The sequence below is a fragment of the Xenopus laevis genome, chromosome 1L, assembly GCF_017654675.1.
Source record: "Xenopus laevis strain J_2021 chromosome 1L, Xenopus_laevis_v10.1, whole genome shotgun sequence".
Classification (NCBI taxonomy): domain Eukaryota; kingdom Metazoa; phylum Chordata; class Amphibia; order Anura; family Pipidae; genus Xenopus; species Xenopus laevis.
In genome coordinates, this window is record NC_054371.1 from 150,518,185 (window position 1) to 150,540,351 (window position 22,167).

Genomic DNA, 22,167 nt, shown 5'->3' on the forward strand with positions numbered 1-22,167 from the left:
AGATCTGACAGAATGAAACATTTTCCGATAAAAGCACATTGTTGCAACCCCTAGATATTGTATTTAGACTGGAGGGCTACATACATACACCACATTATCTATGGAACGTTTGCAAGACATTCATAGTGTTGGCCCCACCCTTTCATTATCTACAAGTGCAAGGGGGAGTGGCCGTTATTTTCATGTTTATATTATTATTATATTCTGGACTGGTTACTGCACTGGTGCAAGTTTTCACCTGTGACTTATAGCATGAGCAAGGCATTAGCAGCAGGGGGGGAAATAGGGTAATAGTGCATGGAAAGATACTGGCTACCTGCATTTTAGTAAATTTCTATAGCTCCTAAAATCATTTGTGCAATTGTGAAATCATTTATGCAAGAAATCATTTGCTTGTCAGGTGAATGTCGCTTGGAAATGTGAAACTCCAAGATTCCAAGTGGCAGATGATAACAAGTACTTGAACAAATGCTTTCAAGCAATCACTATAGAAAGCAATAGAGTGCAATATCTAGCAATTTGGGCCTAAGTGCTCAAACCATTTTTTGTGCCATCGCACTTTTTCTTTTAACACAATGACAGTTCCCCTACATACATATTGCGTCTGACCAGTATACACACACACAAATATATATACTGTACAATACAATATGTTTTTTGTCAAGTGATAATTGTCCCCATAATCAACTTAAAGTTCATGTATTGAAGTACACGTATTTACTATTCCAATCTACAAAATGTCTTGCTCTATTTTAGTGTATATTCAAGGATAAAAGTAAAACTAGAAAAAATAAATTCCCAAGACCATTTCAATGTGTTTTTGACTCTTTTACCCCCATCATAAAAGAGAAAATGCTGCTCTGCTGCATACATCTGCAACAGGTATGGAATCTCTTTCTTCAAGATACTAAAATAAATAGTTTTCTAAATATAATCAATTAAAAATTCTGTACTGTTTATGAAATAAAGTTTATCTTCACTATCCCTCTCTCGGCATCTGTTTCTCTTCATTCTCTCTTCTGCAGCAGTTGGGTTAGATATTCATTGACAGTCAGATCCAATATATCTTATGGGGAGGGGGCTCCTTTAGCCTAGAAGATGTATTAGAGCTCACTCTGTTAAAATCACCAGACAGCATGTCTCTCTACATGTAGGATTTGTGCAAAAGACAGTTATCTAGTTAGATTTTGTTTGTACTGGAATCAGTTATTTGAGTGAGCTCTAATTCATCTGCCAGGAAAGGAAGACCCCACTATAAGATATATTGCATCTAACTGTCAATGAATATCTGACACCCAACTGCTGCAAACAGGCCCGGACTGGCAATCTGTGGGTTCTGGCAAATGCCAGAGGGGCTGCTGTAAGGTGCCATAGAAAGTCAGTATTTAGTGGTGGGGGCTGTTTGGGCCGATTGGGCCTCTGTGTACCTGAAATGGCAAGGCCTATTTTAATTCTCAGTCCGGACCTGGCTGCAAGAAGACAGAATGGAGAGAAACAGATGCTAAGAGAGGGAGAGTGAACATCAACTTGATTATTTCAGAAATTATGCAGAATATTTAATTGAATATATTTAGAAAGTTTATTATTCCAGTATGATGAAGCTTATATTACGCTTTCATTTTCGCGATAGTTCCCTTTAATAATGCAAATAATGCTAATTTTTAAAAATGATTTCCTTTTTCACTGTAATAATACAACAGTACCTTGTATGTGATGGTATCTAAGCTACATGAATCCATGTTGGTGGCAAAACAATCCTACTGGGTTTATGTTTTTTATGATTTTTAGCAGACTTAAGGCACAGTTATTCAAATTACGAAAAGATCCCTTATTTGGAAAACCCCAGGTCCCAAGCATTCTGGATAATAGGTTCCACACCTGTACATACAAATGGCCTGATGATTTATCTTACAATAACTTTTGGGTTTGTTTCAGAATGAAGAAATCGCTTAAACTTAACTAATCAAGAATATTAAAGTTAGGGATGCACCGAATCCACTATTTTGGATTCGGCTGAACCTCCGAATCCTCCGTGAAAGATTCGGCCGCATACCAAACCGAATTTGCATATGCAAATTAGGGGTGGGAAGGGGAAAAAATAATCCCGAACCGAATCCTCGATTCGGTGCATCCCTAATTAAAGTAAACACTTCTAGTCATAACTTTTTCTACCTTAAATTATCTCTAAATTCTCGGACGCTTGTGAAAAATAATCTCTGAGAACTATGTAACCCAGTGTGGAGCAAAGTGATTGCTATCTGAGTTGTCTGGGTATGGGAAGTTGGCAGCTGGAAACTCAACTAGTCATGCCAGTCCCAGCAGGTAGCCATTGACTGTTGGCAAATTTTTAGCTGCTTCCTTCAGTGACCTACTTGTAACCATATGTTTCCTGAGACTGTAACCTGTTGCCAAAAAAATCCAGCTAGCTAGGGTTATGAGTGTCTCATTGCTGGCACCTACTCAAGGCCTTGTGGGATTATCATTGGTATTTTGCAGCATCTTTCTTCAGAATTGAATGCACTCTGGGCTCTCATCCTTAAAAAAAAGCAGTGGTCATCATAAAAGGATTTTGCTGTAGTAAAGTTTGACATAATCCACAATATATGTAGTAGTGCTGTCCTTCTATATGTGGAAGCTGGCAACACTCCATGTGTTTACTCTCTTGAATTCTCTTGACTAGTAGTATATGTTTATATAGTCACATGCAAGGCAGCTTAGTTGTTTTGGGTGTCCAAGGGAAGTAGAGGGTTCAGGTAAGGAGCAGGCGGGTCCTGCAAGAAGGGATTTATGGGATGGACATTTTGAACACTTTGGGAGCATTCACGAACCATCTCAGAAGCCACAACTTGTTCAATCTGAAAAACACCACCAAAAATGAAAAACTTTATTTATTGGGACCAGATACAAGTAAACCCATTTTACATAGAAAAATAAGGTAATAGGCTGGAATCCCTGGTGTTTGGTGCCACGTTAGCACTGAGGTACCCTGGAGCTTTGCCCACCACCCACTTTTTTTATGGTTAACAATTACCATAAAATGTCCTTGCTCAAGACACTTCTATCAAGCACAGGTTTTATTACAAACAACAAGTATTTATAAAGCACCAACATATTTCTCAGGGCTGTACAACAGAAGGGTGCATATATCAAACATACAGATTGCATAGAAGGTGATCACTTACAATTTAAAAGTCAATGGTTGTAATATATGTTGTAGAGTTTAAATTGTCCACTAGATTACCTACATTTTTTGTCTCTCTGTAGTATCAGTAAGTTAATTTGGTTCTGTACTACTGGTCAACATGTTTTATTTTTGTACTCACTTGGCCTTGTTAGCATAAAACTGTGCAACAAAAAGACACACCATATAAGGTTTATGCAAAAACTAGAATGATGTGAATGGTGTAAGGGAAAGATAGTAATTCTGTGAATTGCTGTGTGCCATGCATTCAGCAGGTAACGTATTGCACAGCATCCAACAGCACAATCTAAGGGGGTTATTTATGAAAAGTCAATTTTATAGTTTTATATACCCGGAATGAACTCGAATGAACTCACAACTCGAATGGTTTCTAATTTTAAAAAAAAATCTTAAAATAGGAAAAACTTGAATCAGCGAGTTCGGGGTTAAAAACCCTGATAAACTCGAATTGATCGAGTTTTTGGCAGGAACAAACTGCAAAATCCACCCGAAAAACATCATGACGGCTATTAACATCTTCAAATGGTTCAAGGGACCTCTGCATTGAGGTCTACATCACCTTGCAAGTTTTAGATGGTGTATTTTCAGATTCAAGCTATTTCTAGGGTCAGGGTCTAAAAAAAATCTTTTTTTATTTTAATTTTTACCAAAAAAAAAATAAACTTGAAAACTCGAAATTTTGTGGAAAACACAACTCAAACCTTAATAAATCTGCCCCTAAATGTCATAAAAAGCTATTATCTTTTAACAGTCTAAAAAAAATATCAAGGCCAAGACAAGAAATATGGCATCATACAAAAAAAGATAAGTTCATATTTTAAATATATCCACCATCATTAGGTTTTAATGTTTCAAACTGAATTGTGAATTGAAATACTCTTCAATAGTATTCAGAACCCAGTTAATACAGCACAAAAGAACAAATTCATAAATAGATGGGTGTCATGTTTCAGTCGGAAAAAGATCAGTAGGTGGCCATATAACAATGACGGTGTACAGTACTTTCAAATGGTTTATGTCAAACTTGTTGATTAAACAGAGTTTGAATTGTCAACTTTGCTTTGAAAACAGCATCTGGGTATTTTCAGTATGCCATCTATCAGACACTTTAATCAACCTTAAGGAGGAGGTTGAAGGGCAATTGAATTCTGAAACAAATGAAGGACCAAAGTTTGAGTCCTCCAGAATCAAGCATCGAGTTACAGTGTATGCATTAACACACATATACTGAGCAAATGGAATACGATTATAGTACAATTAATTCGACAAATTCTCACCTGTGCTACAATTAGTTTGTTGGTAAGAGGCTCATGCTTTGAGATTTCCTCCCCAAAGCACAAAATAACTTCATAACCGGGAGCCACTCCACCTTCTCTTTTGTATCTCTCCAGATCTAAAGTGGGCATTGTAAAAACAGATGCAACATGTTTAATTATATAATCATAAAGGAATATCAAGACTCAGTCTGTATAGTGCGGATTTTGCATGTATCTTCCTCACGGTACCCTATAGCAACAAACCTGAATACCTGTTTTAATTTAAAAAAATACAGTAGAACATTGCAGTTGTACTGCACAGCAGAAAGAGTAAACAATTAACATTAATAATTCAACTTTTCCTTGGAGTAGGCTGTAGAACAATAGAATGTGTATTTGGGGGCTCTATTATAATTAAAACTATGATATCATATCACACAAAGAAGTCAGCAGAGATTGTAGGCAGCCAGAGGACCATAAACATCTGTTGGATGGCTGCCTTCAGACCATGGGCCTTCAGATGGACAGCCTCAAAGCATACCTCAATTGTTCACATCTGTGCAATTTAATCCCATATTTTTTAAGCTGTTATCGAATTTAAACGCTATATTTGCAAAAAAAATTAAATAAAAAGAGCATTAGAGTGTTTCTGGGCAGCGCATGCGCATAATATTCGTGGGTGCGCTTTGTGTAGCAGCACTCCCATACACACTGGCCCGGCTCAAGTGTGCACCAATCGTAAACAATTATAACAACGGTTACTATGACGACATGCAGATTTTTTCCAAAGACGATTGCACTGATCAGCAAGCATTTATTTCTTGTGCTATACTGACCTGATCTGTGTTCTTCCCTACATTGCTGCCTCCATCTTACAACTCTGCATATCATTATACTGTCCATATATCCTTATTCTTTAATATCATCTAGCCTCCCCCCCCCAAATACATATTATAATGATTAATCAGTCTACAACATGGGAAAAGTTGAATTATTAATGTGAATGGTTAGTCTTTCTGCTCTTTAAAAGAGCCAGCCAAATATTAGAAGAATAGACTATAATGTGTGTGTCTGTGGACTGCAAGAGATAGGAAAGTTTCCTTGCATTTCACTAAGTTTATCTTTGGATTCTACTTATCTACTGCTCCACTGATCTTTCAGCTTTTCTGAATATGCTCAGTACCACAGTACCACACTCCACATACCTTTAAGAAAGCTCAAAGTGTCAAACAGCTTGACATGCATGTCTCTCTCCAGTTTATTGGACTCTCCTGAATTTGCACATGGCCCAGTCCAAAACACACGACCTGAGCAGTATTTCTGACGTTGTACAAATATTCCATCCTTGTTACTGGCCAGCATTACCCCAGATTGCAAGATCGTTAACAAATCTTGTGTCCTTTTGCGTGTTTCAAAGTCCAGACGTTCATCTGGTGCTGGGAGAGCTACATGCTCCATTCCTGAACCTGGTCTCATTAAGGGAGCCCCAGCTGATAACTTGCACTCCCCACTTCGAACAAGGCTCTGTAAAACTTCCACACCACTGTACAATACAGTAACCTGCATATCTTAAACATATAAAGACAAATAATCACACTAGGAAGTGCATTTGATTAAACAGCATTGCAGAATATATTTGTGTGCTAATAGAGGCAAATAAACACACAAACATACACAACCGCCCACCCCCAACATACAATATTCTACATCCAATGTACATCAAAAAAAATATTAAATAAGAGTAAAATGCTATGGTGGGGAGGGCCATACTATAGACCAAGTATGGCTCTGTGCCATACTATAGACCAAGAAAAAAAATGTTTATACATTCTGAATACCTTTCAAAATAAGGTCAGGTGGTGTAGGCAGGACACATTGTTGAGTAAAAATACTGGAGATACTGCCATTTACAAATTGGTAAAAGGCTGTTTCACAATTAATTTTCGGGAGCTTCTTGTGATAGCTTATGCTTGTCCATTTTTTCCCACAAATAAAGTTAGCTTGGGAGGAAATTAAGTTTGAAAATCAGGTAAAAGTTTGGGAAGATTGTTGCAGTAGGAAAGAAAGAGAATATGAATGGTAGTATTGCAGTAGGGAATGGAAAAGATGAGATTGGTGTTTCAGTAGGAAACAAAATATTGGGGGGAAGGAATAGCAGTTCTTCTCAAAAGAGAATAAAATCTAAAGGGTGAGGGAACAGTTACAACATCAGATCAGTCAGGGTGAATAGAAAATGTGTTTAAAGGTTTAGAGGGGGGGTTATACATAATATTTAACAGTGCAAAATACGGTCTGTACATTTTAAAGGGCAATGTACCTGTATCTGTAATCTCTAAAGACTGAATAGATGAAGCAATGAGATCTGCAAAAAAACAAAACAAACACCACTGTAAATGTTAAGCATTTATTAGAGCAGAGTGTCGTATGCTTCTTAAACAGGGATAGTGTAGCTTTCCACTTCTCCTAACAGTCTTTTAAGGGTAAAATTGACAAATGGGCTAAAACCTTTGTTTGGGCTTAACCCCTTTTTATCCAAATTTACATACTGAAATGGCTCACATTACCTTTGATATCTAATCGGCCATCTCTCACTTACAATAACTTCTGACAAGCTGTCAAGGGGTTCCGTGAGCGTTAGTGCACCTATAGTTATGGACACAAGTTGCGACTTGCACATTATCATACTGGCCCAGTGTTGGCTGTGGTCAGCACAAAAACAGATAGATGGCGCTTTGATCACTGAGATTTTCTCACTAAAAATATCCTGTTTTCATTCATTTACATAGGTAAAAAAGACATCATCATTTTATGTATTCTTACAGTCACATGAAAATATAGTCATAAGTAAACTTTGATTCAAGAGCAGTTCTAACCTGCATGTGTCATCTGTAAAGGCAGTGCTGAAAGAGGGATGAGAGCTGCAAAATGAATTATGAATGAATTAGAGATAGCATGCACAGTCCCTCAAATTAAAGTAACCACAAGTCTGCATTTATGTGAAAGTGATTCAGAGACTACACTTTTATGAACATTGCTTTATACCAGGGGTGTCCAAGCTGCGGCCCGAGGGCCGCATTCGGGCCAGGATGGATATGAATGCAGCCCAGCTTCAAACGCTCAGTTCTCGAGGAAACGTTATAATAATATAATAATAAGTCTATTTAATATCCAAGTGTTCCATATTCCAGTGTATAGCTCCATCTGGTTATCCAGTTAGTATTGTAGTTCTTTTCTGTGTATTTTATTTACTTTTAAAAGTCAAAAGCGTTTGTGTATTTCATGTGTGGCCCCAGACAATTTTTCTTTTTCCAATGTGGCCCAGAGAAGCCAAAAGGTTGGACACCCCTGCTTTATATTAAAACACAGTTTTTCAGTACACAGCAATCGAAAGAAAGAAAGGCAACAAGATATAATCCTTCCTAAAAATCCCAAATAGGTACCATACGTCTGAAAATACATTTGTGTTGAATGGGAATCACTGCCAACAATATGGTTTACTCTTCTAATCGTTTAAAATGGAATGAGGAGACCATCACACTGGCAGCAAAAAACTTCGGGAAAAAAAGGTATTTTAAGACGTTTTGTAGCCCACACTGGAATATGACTGGAATATGAATAGAAAGATGAATTAACAAGGTAGCATTTGTAGTCTTACAGAGCATTTGTTTTTTTAGATGGGGTCAGTGACCCCGTTTTGAAACCTGGAAAGGGTCAAAGAAGACGGCAAATAATTCAAAAACTATAAAAAATTAAAATAATGAAGACCAGTTGAAAAGTTTCTTAGAACTGGCCATTCTATAACATACTAAAAGTTAACTTAAAGGTGAACCACCCTTTTAAAGGAAAACTATACCCTCAAAATGAACACTTAAGCAACAGATAGTTCATATCATATTAAGTGGCATATTAAAGAATCTTACCAAACTGGAATATATATTTAAGTAAATATTGCCCTTTTACATCTCTTGCCTTGAGCCACCATTTCGTGATGGTCTCTGTGCTGCCTCAGAGATCACCTGACCAGAAATACTTCAACTCTAACTGTAACAGGAAGAAGTGTGGAAGCAAAAGGCAGAACTCTGTCTGTTAATTGGCTCATGTGACCTAACATGTATGGTTTGTTTGGAATGTTTGTGAGTACAGTGAATCCTACGATCCCAGGGGGCGGCCCTTATTTTTTAAAATGGCAATTTTCTATTTATGATTACCCAATGGCACATACTACTAGAAAAGTATATTATTATGAAAATGGTTTATTTACATGAAGCAGGATTTTACATATGAGCTGTTTTATGCAATATCTTTTTATAGAGACCTACATTGTTTGGGGGGTATAGTTTTCCTTTAAGAAGCAAAAATATTTACCACTTCAACTACACTGACATAATAAAGGCTTATTGAAAAATGTGAAGCAGTGATTTAATGCAATTAGGTAAAGGCCATCTGACTCACATTCAGTACTATACTGTGCAGTGTTAAGTGTCTCTGTGTTGCTTGTATCACTTCCAATCCCAGAATCTTCAGATGATGCTGAACTGGTTACTCTTACATCATTAACATGAGTCAGATCCTGAAAGAAACATTTAAAAGCTAAGACAAATGCATGGAAAATATGTAGAGATAAAAATGTAGGATATTCTCACCAGTCGGATTATCTGTGGCCTCTCCACACGGGTGGCGATTTCATCATCTGATGAGCTACCTGCTATGATTGTGTTGCTCTTTCGCTTCCGTCCAGATCTTCTGGAGTCTGTAGTTACTGAAGAGAAGATATATTTAAAATGTAAGGCTTGATCACAGAAATATATAGGTGGAGACAACTTTGTTGTAAAGTATGTTTTTGATGGGGGGGGCTTTTTATTTATATATATTGTGACAAGCTGGCGGCTTGACCACGTAACTTTTAGGGGGATTAGTCAATGGTGAGCAGGCAGCATAGGAGAAAGGAGCCGAAAGACAGGGACACACAGCTTCTTCAAGGAAAACAGAGATTTATTTTCCAACTTTACACAAACACAGTGTATTGTCCACAGACACAGGGGTGACCATTTTATCATTCAAACAAATAATAAAATAAAAACCTAGCCCATTGGGCACTACCTTCACACCTTGAAGCAGTCCCTGACTAGGCTGGGCCCCTTGTGGACTACCAGCAAACAAAACAATTGTTGTGGCTCACCCCTGTACTCACAGTCTTGGAGTGAACCTTTTAGCCTCCTGGCTTTTCTTCAATGTCCCACACAGACAACAACTCTGGCTCTTAGTCACAGCCACGGGCTCCCTCTGCTTCTGGCAGGATCAGGCGGCACTCCCAGCTCCTCTGGGAGTTCCTCACACAGCCAGGTCTCCTACCTGCTGTGCCCTGATGAGAGACTCACTCTCCTATTCCAATTAACTTTAAATAGTCTTTCCACAGGACAGCTTTCCTGTGGAAGGTGAACTCCAATCTCTGGACTGGCTCTATGGAATGGAGTCCCTGACTACTAAAGTCTTTAAACAGAGCGCTGATTCTCTGTTTCATAACTCCCTTCCTGGAGCCTATCTCAGTCCCTGGGGCGAAATTAAAGGCTAGAGTGACCTTTTTCCTCCTTTTCCTAGTCACTCTACCACATATCCCCCCTCTCTGTTTCAACCCGTAGGGGTGAGCACATTGAAACCCTAATAGAAATTCTTTTTCTCTTAAAGGGATTTCTACCTCTATACTCCCCACTCTTTCTGTGGATAAAGGGCTAGGGATCTGCATTTCATCACCCTGACAACCAGGGTGTATACTTGGGCACTTTTTAGCCTGTAACATATTGAACCCATATGTTTCAATCACCGTGTACACACATAGGCTGCTTTGCATACTTGACCCTCTCTCAGGCATCACCATGCGTTTGCCTTTGTTTTTCAATTTACTCCCCCAGGTTATCATGCCTGAACCATGGGAGTCACTTTCACCACATGCAGTTACACTTTCTGCCACTAAGCCTGAACCTGCACAGAGAGGCTTAGTTTTCCTTAGAATACCCCCACCAATGGAAGGTATAACGCTCTTGGATGAACCCTTTAAGGCAACCTTATTACCTCTATCACAGGGATTCAACACATGTATGGCTATGGGAGTGGTCACACACAACTCCTGCTTTTTATTAACTGGGGAAGATACTTTGGCTGGACTTGTATCAACCCAGTCAGACACACATGCTTTGGCATCACAATCATGCACACTCTGCATTTTACATTTACCCACTGTAGGGTGTCCTTCTTGTTCACAGACTTGTGTCACACACACGGACACACAATCAGTTATACGCTCAGTATTGGCAAGTAACTCACATTTGGCAGCATTATGAGTATTCATACTGGACTCATCCACTGACAGACAGACACTTTCTGTCTGCAATACTCCTTCTACGGCCTGTAGAACAGGAGTGGGGACACACATAGGATCTGGGGTATCCAGAACCTCACAATCTGGAGCCTTGAGAGGAAGTTTAACATCAACTTCACTTTCCTCTACACTCACACCATGTGGCTTACCATCATTGGCCACTATGTACTCATTTTTCACAACACACTCAGTTTGATTGCCACTCAACACACATTCACTGAGTTTAACACAACCCTCTGTCTCTAAGGGTTCACTGTAGGTGGTCTGGGAATCCCCACCTGAATCACTCTTCTCACGCAAGTCTTTACTTCTCAAGTATAGGTCAAATGCCTCCTTTAGCTTCACCCTTGCAGCGTCACACTGTTTAAAGGGGCAATTATCCGTTATGTGACCTGGGCCAAAACAATATGTGCACTCTGTTTTGCACACAGCCTCAAACTTGCACACCCACTCTTGCATGTTATACATGGGGCAGGGCTTAAGGTTTGCTTCACCTTTAAGATACCCTCCATCTGAATTACCAACACAATTTTCACTCATATTGTGTTGCACACACTCACTTTCTGCATCTGCATGTTTCCCACTGTGAACAACCTCCTTCACAGGCTCTAGGGGAACATTACATTTAGGGGTCACCCCTACACTTTTCTCTATGGGTGTTAATTCACTCCCCACAGTCACACTTTCAGAATTCACCTCTGAACATTTTTCAGCAAAATTAAACATCACATTTTGCATAGGATAAACATTACCCAACTGGTACAACTGCCCCACATGCAATACTTCATTGTTGTTTAACGAGTCCCGAACTAAGGGAAAGTCTGTTCCCTGAACAACGTCTCTCCGGACCTTGCCTGTAAATAAAGAGTCGCAGTCTTTCAACCCACCAGCCTGCTGTTCCCTTTCCACCACCCCTTTAAGAATAGTCTCACCATTCCTGTAGTAGGGCCTCCGGTGTGGAACCGCTGGGGATGAATTCTGGCCAAATATGCCAGACTGGACTTTGAATCCAGACGCAGTAGACTCTCCTGGCACTTGTGAAGCCTCTCGCACTTCTAGCCGCTTTAACACTGGACAGGTCGGGACACACTCACCAACTCTGTGGCATCTCCAGCATGGCTCCTCCATGTGGCTTGGGTCATCCCTCTTCATCTGTCTCACTTTACTCTGCTGTAACGTTAAGACATCCTGTCTGTACAGCTCTCTCTGTGGTACACAGAAAATATTAGTCTCTTTCACTGAAGACTTTGTAGGAGCCTCCTTTGCTCCTGGCAACTCACCAACACCAGCTACGGACTCAGCTACTGGCCTTACTTTCGCCCACATTTGCAGCTGTTGCGGAACCGTAACACTGAACTTTTGCTGCCACTCTCTCAGGTCCTGCAGCACTTTGGAACGCTCACCTGGCTTGCATCTAGCCGCAGCGCTCTCCTTTACCATCCGCGAAGTTTCTCTCACTTCCGGTTTCTTTACCACACTCGCTGTGCGGACTCTCTCCCAACCGTTGTGGAACTGCATCCACCAGTCGCCACCTTGCTGTTCCTGTTTCTTTAACACAGCCCTCACAGCCTCCTGCTGAACAGCTGAAGAACAGGGATTAGCAGCACAATTTGCCATATTCATCACTGGCTTAAAGGTAAAGTCTCTTAGGCTCATCAGCCCTTTAAACAGGTGTATGTCTTTTTAATTGCTCCTTAATTTGCCCGCATCCGAAACACCATATGTGACAAGCTGGCGGCTTGACCACGTAACTTTTAGGGGGATTAGTCAATGGTGAGCAGGCAGCATAGGAGAAAGGAGCCGAAAGACAGGGACACACAGCTTCTTCAAGGAAAACAGAGATTTATTTTCCAACTTTACACAAACACAGTGTATTGTCCACAGACACAGGGGTGACCATTTTATCATTCAAACAAATAATAAAATAAAAACCTAGCCCATTGGGCACTACCTTCACACCTTGAAGCAGTCCCTGACTAGGCTGGGCCCCTTGTGGACTACCAGCAAACAAAACAATTGTTGTGGCTCACCCCTGTACTCACAGTCTTGGAGTGAACCTTTTAGCCTCCTGGCTTTTCTTCAATGTCCCACACAGACAACAACTCTGGCTCTTAGTCACAGCCACGGGCTCCCTCTGCTTCTGGCAGGATCAGGCGGCACTCCCAGCTCCTCTGGGAGTTCCTCACACAGCCAGGTCTCCTACCTGCTGTGCCCTGATGAGAGACTCACTCTCCTATTCCAATTAACTTTAAATAGTCTTTCCACAGGACAGCTTTCCTGTGGAAGGTGAACTCCAATCTCTGGACTGGCTCTATGGAATGGAGTCCCTGACTACTAAAGTCTTTAAACAGAGCGCTGATTCTCTGTTTCATAACTCCCTTCCTGGAGCCTATCTCAGTCCCTGGGGCGAAATTAAAGGCTAGAGTGACCTTTTTCCTCCTTTTCCTAGTCACTCTACCACAATATATATATATATATATATATATATATATATATATATATATATATATATATATAAAGTCCGAGAAGCATGAGTGCACACTGGGGTTTGATAAAAATATAATTTTATTAGGTTACATTAAAACTGATCAACGTTTCGGTCCGAACCTAGGACCTTTATCTTGATATCTTATATACATATGCTTATATGAGTAGCACCTGGGTGCCTTTCTGGAGTTCAGTGGAGTGCGGATCACGAAGGACTTTTTCTATATATATATATATATATATATATATATACACACACACACATACAGGAAACCCGATATCCAGAAAGCTCCGAATTACGGAATGGCTGTCTCCCATAGACTCCATTTTATCCAAATAATCCAAATTTTTCTCTGTAATAATAAAACAGTAGCTTGTACTTGATCCCAACTAAGATATAATTAATCCTTATTGGAAGCAAAACCAGCCTATTGTGTTTATTTAATGTTTAACTGAATTTCTAGTAGACTTAAGGCATGAAGACCCAAATTACGAAAAGATCCGTTATCCGGAAAAAAAAATTCAATACGTCAACTATAGCATTACACACCCTTTTATCAAACATATTCTTATTGAATGTCATTGTTTCGGTCTGGGTCCTTAACCTGAAAATAACCTGATAAAGATCAGTGTACCCAATCTGCTTTCCTCTATGTACTGCAGGAAATGCAATAGCAAATCTTAGAAAAGGGAGTGTGAATTATTCTCATTCTTTCATTTAAGAAAAACAAAAATATTTTGCCAAATGTTAGCAATGCATTTTCTCATTAACTTATTAATGGAGGAATAGATCATACTTCACATAGAAACTGTGTTCCACATCATTGATTGACACTCTTTATTTGGTTGTTTCAACTTTTCTGTAATGCAGAGACTGATTTTTGCTTGCTGTCAGCACACCTCATATCACAATCAACAAGTTAGGGCCATTCATCTTTAAAATAACTTTAAAGGGGTGGTTCACCTTTGAAATAACTTTTAGTATGATGTACAGAGAGATATTCTGAGACAATTTGCAATCGGTTTTAATTTTTTATTATTTGTGTTTTTTGAGTTATTTAGCTTTTTATTCAGCAGCTCTCCAGTTTGCAATTTCAACAATGTGGTTGCTAGGGTTTAAATTACCCTAGCAACCATACACTGATTTGAATAAGAGACTGGAATATGAATAGGAGAGGGCCTGAATAGAAAGACGAGTAAAGGGTCAGAAGAAAAAGGCAAATAATTATAAAACTATACAAAATAAATAAGCAAAACCAACTGAAAAGTTTCTTAGAATTGGCCATTCTACAACATACTAAAAGTTACCTTAAAGGTGAATCACCCTTTAAGTATATTATAGAATGGCAATTTTTCAATTGGTCTTCATTTTTTCCTTTTTATAGTTTTTTAATTATTTGCCTTATTCTTTTGACTCTTTCCCATGTAAAAAAAAAACATACGCTCAGTAAAACTACACATTTATTGTTATTGCTCCTTTTATTACTTGACATTCAATTCAGGCCCTCTACTATTCATATTCCAATTTCCTTTTTCATTTTCATTTTCCATTTGATAAATAGACTTCTAAAAAATCCCATAGGAGTGAATAGAAAGTGGGAGAGTTTTTCTGTAGTGAGCTCTAATTTCACACTTTGATAAATCTGCCACTAGTGGGCAGATTTATCAAGGGTCGAAATTGAATTCAAAATTTTTTAATGGTCTTTTTAATGGTCAAAACTGTCAGCTTCGACTAGGAAGTTATCCAGATTCGATTAGAGTTTTTAAAAAAAATAATTTCAAGATTTATCATACTCTCATAGCTTTTAAGAATTTGAATTAGACTATTCGCCACCTAAAACCAGTCAATGGAAGAGGTCCAGGAATTAATTTGGAGATGTTTGCAGCCTTCCTGACATTCGAGTTTTTTTCGGAGAAATAACTCGAACCGAGTTTGATCAAATTCGCTTTGTTTCAATTCGTCCGAGTTGTAAAAAAAACTTGATTTTATTAATAGATTTTGAATTTATGGAAGTTTATGGGAGTTTTAAAAAACTGAATGAATGAATTCGAAATTTGACCCTTGATAAATGTGCCTCTAAATACTCTTCTCTCTAGCATTTTCGGGTTGCAACTTTACTTGACAAATACGGAATAGCAACAGTACAGGAGATCCTGATACCATGTGATTGCAACAGAGTGTGGGGTTCCATTTTGATATGTAGGCCCAACAGATGTTATCCCTTATCCATCTGATAATAAATGCTTTAAGGCTTAGCCTTTGTATAGTTAGGTTCCTGTGATTCAGATCAAGACCCTTATTACTCTCTTTAACGGCATTCTGTCACGTGGAAACATAATACCAATAATTCTTACCCAGCAGAATTATGTACACTATACTGACATCCGTTTTTTGAAAAGAGCAAACACATTTTTTTCCTGCAAGACGTCAGTTATACCCACAGGTAGCAATTTTTGTCCTTTGGGAGTGGTGTGATTTCCTGTGGGCAACAAAGCTCTCCACCAGCCATTTCCCTAAGGGCTACAGCACATAACCTGATTTATGGTTTCACTTCCACTGATGTCAGGGAAAACCAGCTAACATTAAATATGCCTTGTCTGCCTGCCACAGCTAGTAATAATAAATGTACTGTAGCTGACATACAAGTGGAGGATTTGCTCCATCTGCAAAACTTAAATGCTTTTCATGCAGTATTATCAGGAGGTAACTGCTCATGGTCCAGGCAGCTAAAGTGCCCAGACAAATAGTCCTGTGTGTGTCAGCCCTAATTGCTAACATTACCAATACAGGTGATTATTTAAATGCTCTAATGTAGTAGTAGTACCCATGAAGTAGCATGGGTGGTTGTCATTTTTGTGCCAGCTACATTACACTGTTGAAAAACTGCCCCTGTGCCATTAGCATTAGACTCTATTAATTCGTTTTAATTGATAAAGGTTTTAGATGAATAGATTATAATGATAGATTAGGCAGACAGGAACAGTATGCACTTTTACATCATTTTCCAGTGACTTCCAAGTACAAGGTCTCCACATCGTAAATACATGATACAGTGAGAGGCAGAGGGTAGTGACACCCCAAATACATTTAAATACAGTGAGAGGCAATGGGAACGTCAGCCCCAAATACAATATCTATAGTAAGAGGCAATGGATTTTGACACTCCCAGACCTTACTAGTGATGGACGAATCTGACCCGTTACGCTTCTCCTAAAAATTTGCGAAACAGCGAAAATTCTTTTTGATGTGTGACAAATTTTAGTTAAGAGTCTATGGATGTAATTTTCACAACAAAACTTGCTGAAAATTTTAAATCTCTTACCCTTCCAAAAACAGTTTACACGAAGGTTGAAGAAAGTTTGAAGATCTGATGAACTCAAATTGTCTACATTACAGAGTTATTCACTACTGGGAGATAAGGATTGTACAGGCAAGAAAATGGCTGCCTCAAAGGGCTAGCATTGCAGTGTTTCTAAAATCACAGGATCATGCATAATGGAACAAGATGTCTGTCTGCTCACCATTATTAAAACAAAAAGTTACATTTATTGGTTCAGGGATAACATTTTAAATGGAAGAATTAACTGTTTGCAATGTACACAATGTAATATAGTTTTAAAAACGACAGCAAAAAAAAAAAAAAAAACATGACAGAATCCCTTTAACACTCACCCTGTTCTCCAGGTGGAACAATTCTGTACACCTTGTATGGTTCAGATATGTCTAGTTGGGACTTGTCTGGAAGCTCCTGGAATTCTGGACTTTTATTCAAGGCACAACGCAGTCTAGTCTTCCAAGAAGCTGCATCTAACTTATCCCCTGGGTGAAGCCTGTTTTTGTACACAGCCCAGGCCTAAAGAAAAAATAAACCATAGGGTTAAATCTTGCAAATACATTTCAAGATACTTTATTATAGTTCTGTGTCATTTTTAGATGTAAACATGTGCTAATTTCCCAACTCTAAACTGAAAAAAAATTAAACACATGCAATGTTGGTCGCATATGCACAAAGTTTTTCTTTCCTTAGCTGTAACAGACAAAACATGAAAGGTGTCCAGTCCAATATACAACACCGTATCATACTGGCCTAACAAGGAATGCATGGACCATATTGCTGTAAAGTGAATAGATGGTTGGATGCAAGGTGATGGTTGGATGCAATATGGCCCTCCACACATGTGGCATAATTATCTGACTGATTGTACAATGGGACAACTGTTGGATATCTCTTACATCAATCCTTGTGTGGCCAGCTTAAAGATGGCCAAACACACATACTGTAGATATTGACATTAATTGATACAAGTTAAAAGGTTGTAAGTCCGATTGTTCAGTAAATATAATCGTACTGTGGGGGCCCAGGGCCTGCAGCCTCAAGGGCCCCCTACACCATCCCCCGGTGCTCTGTGTATCTTCTATACAGTATACATGACCTTCTGGGGGCGTCATATGTGTAAGCTGTATGGTGTATCTTCTACATGCAGTTGTGAAACACTGCTAAAACAATAAAAAATGTACATGGTGAATGTCATGCCCAGGTTAACATGCAGTTTATAAGTACAGTGTGTTGATTATATGGAGGCCCTTAGTAGGAGTCCTAATTCTATGATCATCAGTACAAAAAACAATTATGCATAAAAAGACAATATAGTGTATAACGCTCACTGTCACCTTAAAAATAGCTGCATCCTCGTCATGGCGAAAGTCCTGTTTCCCAGCATGTTTCCATGGAATTCTGAAACAGGTCTTCTGGTCATCGTCCCATACAAGCCCTGAGAATTTTTTACTGTCAATTTGTTCCACCAGCCATGGTTTAAGCTTCCGTGCAGCACGAGCTCGCCCAGTGGCCATCTGTACCGTGACACTTCCACTACAGTATAACTTCTAGAAACCCAAATGTAGTTTACAGTAACATAAAAATAATAGCAAGAACAACTGAACATACTTTATACTTGTCTACCCAAATAAACTATGTAATTATCTAGTTATTATATAGAATTTACCATTGTAAGGGCACTACTTTGACCTTGAGGAGTACTCCAAAGGGCAAGGGGTGGAGCTTCATCTAAAAGCTTCAGCCTATGAACATGTTTGATAACAAGATCTACCAGGAAGTGAAGTCACACAAAGGTTAGCAAACATGTTCTCTGCTTGCCTTGGGCATGGTGTTTTGAAAAAAGGCACAAAAAAACACAAAGGCTTGCTGAACTGCATACATATATACACATTATAATTTTAAAAGTGCAGCTTTGCAGTCTTGATTGAAAGGCTATTCAGTGACATGGACTGAGAGTTGCAGTTGTAAAGCAGCTGGAGAGCTCTTGTTTCCAAAGTTCTGATATGGGGGAGTAACTACAGGGAAAGCAGACCTGGAGACTGTGTAGGGGAAGAGAGTATAAGGAGTTTCATAAAAAGAATTCTTGTTATTCTGTTATGGGTCCCAGTAATTTCTAGTCGTGCCACTAGTAAGTCACATTCATACAATGACTTGTCACTCCCTTATAGCATTGGTATAATTTATTCATATTAGTTACTGTCCCGACAGATCCTACCAAGTTTGAATACTTCTGTATACAGGGGCGATCCTGGCCCCTCTGCTGCCTGCCCCCCCTCCCCCGGAAATTTGCTCTTAAAGAACCAGGAGCAGCATTTTTGCTGCCCCTGGTACCTAGTGGGGCGCTGCCGCCTGAGGCGGCAGCCTCAACTTGCCTCATTGGCGAAGCACCCCTGTCTGTATAGAATCTCACCTGCAATCCTCTTCCTCCAGTTTCCCAGGGTGCCCCAGTTCCCTGGGTTGTTACTCGTCAAGCTTTGCGGCAACATTTACAACAACTGATTTGAGTGACCAGTGTGGGAGATTTTATGTTTCAAGGGGACAAGCCTTTCTTTTATCAGGAATAAAGTGTAATACACAGAAATGAAAAGCTCAAATAATACAATAAGAGGAACTAAAGCTGGCCATTCATGTATCAATATTATTGTTTCATATACTTATTGGTATGTGTACGGTAGCTCAATGAGCCCAAACCATATTCATGAACAATGGACACTGGTCGGTTGCGATGCACCTTGTTGGTCAGATGAGGAAGTGAAGAGGAGCCACAGTTCCACGACTGCCTGCTGCTTGTATGTTCTGCAGATTGGTTGCAATGGGTAACTGCTCCTGGGCAAATGTGGTGCCTTTTATTACATAACCTATTCCATAACATAAACATGGACCTTCCATAGATGGTCTCTGTGTACACGGGCCACCTTCCAACTGTTCTGATCTCCTCATATGTGAGACACAAAGTTTTCCCAGGTGCAGTAACCCACTGCAGCCAATAAGATGTTTGCTATTTAACAAGCAGGGGCGTTTCTGCCATGAGGCAAGGTGAGTACCTATATACAGGTATTTTAAAACATCATACATGTCAAAGACATTACTTTGTTAGGTGTCCTTTTAAGTAATTGTTCAGATCACATCAAAACCATTGCCTCCACCAGAGATGCAGGCTCTGTTAGGAGAAACAATAATATGCCCAGGCCCGGATTTGTGGAAAGGCCACCTAGGCCCGGGCCTAGGGTGGCAGGATTTTAGGGGGCAGCATGCTACCCAACCACACCCACATTGGTTCAAAAACACTGGGGATGTGTTGGAGATACAATAATTTTATACATTTCCCATGCGCCAATCCCCATTGTTCGAGTCCAGATGATGAAAATTTGCACAAATAAAGGGGAGGGGACGGCAGTGGGCCTAGGGGCGCCCACTATGTAAATCCGGCCCTGAATATGCCTTAACTTGGAAAAAGGGGGTGTAATGACTGACCCTACATCAGACACATGCGCAAAATGAGTGAGGACATTTGCTCATTATGTGCATCTGTGTGCCCAACATGGCTGTCCTCTGTAGGAGCTTCTTCCTAGTGTGAGGGTCATAGCACTCACAAGTGGGATTTTTCTGAAAATAAAAATAGCCATTTCCCCCCAACTGGAGTGTAGGCTCTGTTCGCCCGCAACTCCTGTGGCAGAAACACTTTTGCTGTTATAGGTGCTCTTTTTTATTTGAATTCCATAACTGGGACTACAATTCCCATGATGCCCTACTGATTAAGTTATAAACTAACAAACATTACATTCCACACGTGTAAAGCATTTGAACAATCACTTAATTATTTATTGTAGAACAATTACTTAATCTAGTAAAAGAATATTCTCCTTTCAATTAAAACAAAATCAAATCAACAACTCACAACATCCACAATCGGTCAAGTTTGAAAATACTCCTCTATGCGTGAAAAACAATACACTTATGCCAATGCAGGGAAAGTACAGTCTCAGCTGGGACTACAGTTCCCATGATCTCCTGTTGATCTTTCTGGAGAAGGGGGTTTGGTTTTTGTGCTTTAAATCTCACATTTGTGTATTACACTGTATTCCTGGAGAAGGGGGTTTGGTTTTTTAAAACATAAAACATATCTATACTGGTCACTATGGGGTGCAATAAATTGGCCTAAGGTGCCTAAAAAAAAACTCTATAGTTTTAGCAAAGTTACCGAGCTAGACTACATATAGTGCAAAGAACAGTGCAGTCTCTACAAAACAAATTAAGGAAATGAGGAACCCTTCAGCACATGCTACTGAAAACAGACACCCACCACTTGCTTTTCCTCTTTCAAAGTAGAAGTTGAAAGTCATTAGGCTGCACCAACATACCTGAAGTTGAGCTGCTTAAATCTGCACTTTCCTACTGTGCTTTTCAGTCTCAGAAGTTTCTGTTGTCAGTGGTCGGCGCTTCCTTTTCTATTGCTCTGTTTATCCCACCACCATGTATCTCTGGCTGTCACTACCCCGCCCTCGCCAGTTTCCTTGTCTCTCTCAGCTCAGCCTCCTCCTTTTCCCCGAAATCATGTGACCAGCAGCTACACAGACTTGAATACCATGAGTGTATTGCAGTGTGTGTGTGTAATAAACACAGAAGTAATAACGCCCATGGTGATACTGAAACACACCCACCCTATGATTTGTGTACTTATGCTGTTCAGTGATACTGGATAGTTAGATTTGGATTAAGGACAGGGAAATCCAATTGCCTGGGGAGTGCCAATATACATTAGCCCTAATTGCAAAAGAAAGGAACTCCTGTGTGGGAAAAACATAGGGTCTACATCAAGGTGTATAGATGGGACTGTTGTCTAGTCAAATTTTGACCTGAGGGGGCTCATGGTTGGGTAGTGCATGCCTCTGCAATTTATGTATAAACCTTTTGACCAAGCGCAAGTGTAGTATCTTCGGAGAAACTCTTGATCCTTTGGCCAGGGGCCGTTGCATTAGAAAAGCTGGGGGAATTGTGCCCCCTTGGGGGATGCCCGACTCACTAAGGGTCTTGCACATGCACTTAACGGCTTTTATTTCTCCGCTCTGGCCTTTTTGGCCTGGGGCTCTTTTTGGAACCTATGCCCTTGTTGTCTGACTCACTGGGGACACCTGCACCTTGCACTTGGGTGTTATGAAAGCACGATCCCGGGCCAATAAAAAAAAAAACTTGTATAAACTCACCTAACATCCATTTATGACAACTCAGAACAGCTTGAGTGGCATGCAAGTCAGAATCATCTGACAAAGTAAATTCTCTGGTGGCTGGTACCTAGGCCCAAACTGGCAATTGGCAAATGACTAAGGGGCTGCTGTAAGATGCCATAGACAATCACTATTTATTAAGATGGTGGGGGCCTATGTGTACATGAAATGCCAGAGCCTATTTTGAATCCCAGTCTGGGCCTGCCAATACCCATTTGAAGTCCCCCTTTGCATGCATGACACATAATTGTCTACATCAGTGCTGTCCAACTTCTGTGGTACC

The 22,167-nt window shown here is 39.7% G+C and overlaps 1 protein-coding gene across 2 annotated transcripts; it reads right to left on the reverse strand.

Annotated features, from left to right (window-relative positions):
• Nucleotides 1-1,761: 1,761 nt before the first annotated feature.
• Nucleotides 1,762-21,230, reverse strand: irf9.L (interferon regulatory factor 9 L homeolog). 2 transcript variants are annotated; one of them, XM_018244193.2, is made up of 10 exons: nt 21,021-21,230; nt 17,994-18,206; nt 16,995-17,175; nt 9,102-9,217; nt 8,911-9,028; nt 7,332-7,376; nt 6,776-6,820; nt 5,664-6,026; nt 4,480-4,595; nt 1,762-2,855 (listed from the first exon to the last, which is right to left on the reverse strand). In XM_018244193.2, the coding sequence occupies exons 2-10, from the start codon at nt 18,171-18,173 to the stop codon at nt 2,715-2,717; spliced, it is 1,305 nt and encodes a 434-aa protein (XP_018099682.1). In that variant the 5' UTR covers nt 18,174-18,206; nt 21,021-21,230; the 3' UTR covers nt 1,762-2,714.
• Between the last annotated feature and the right edge of the window lie 937 nt (nt 21,231-22,167).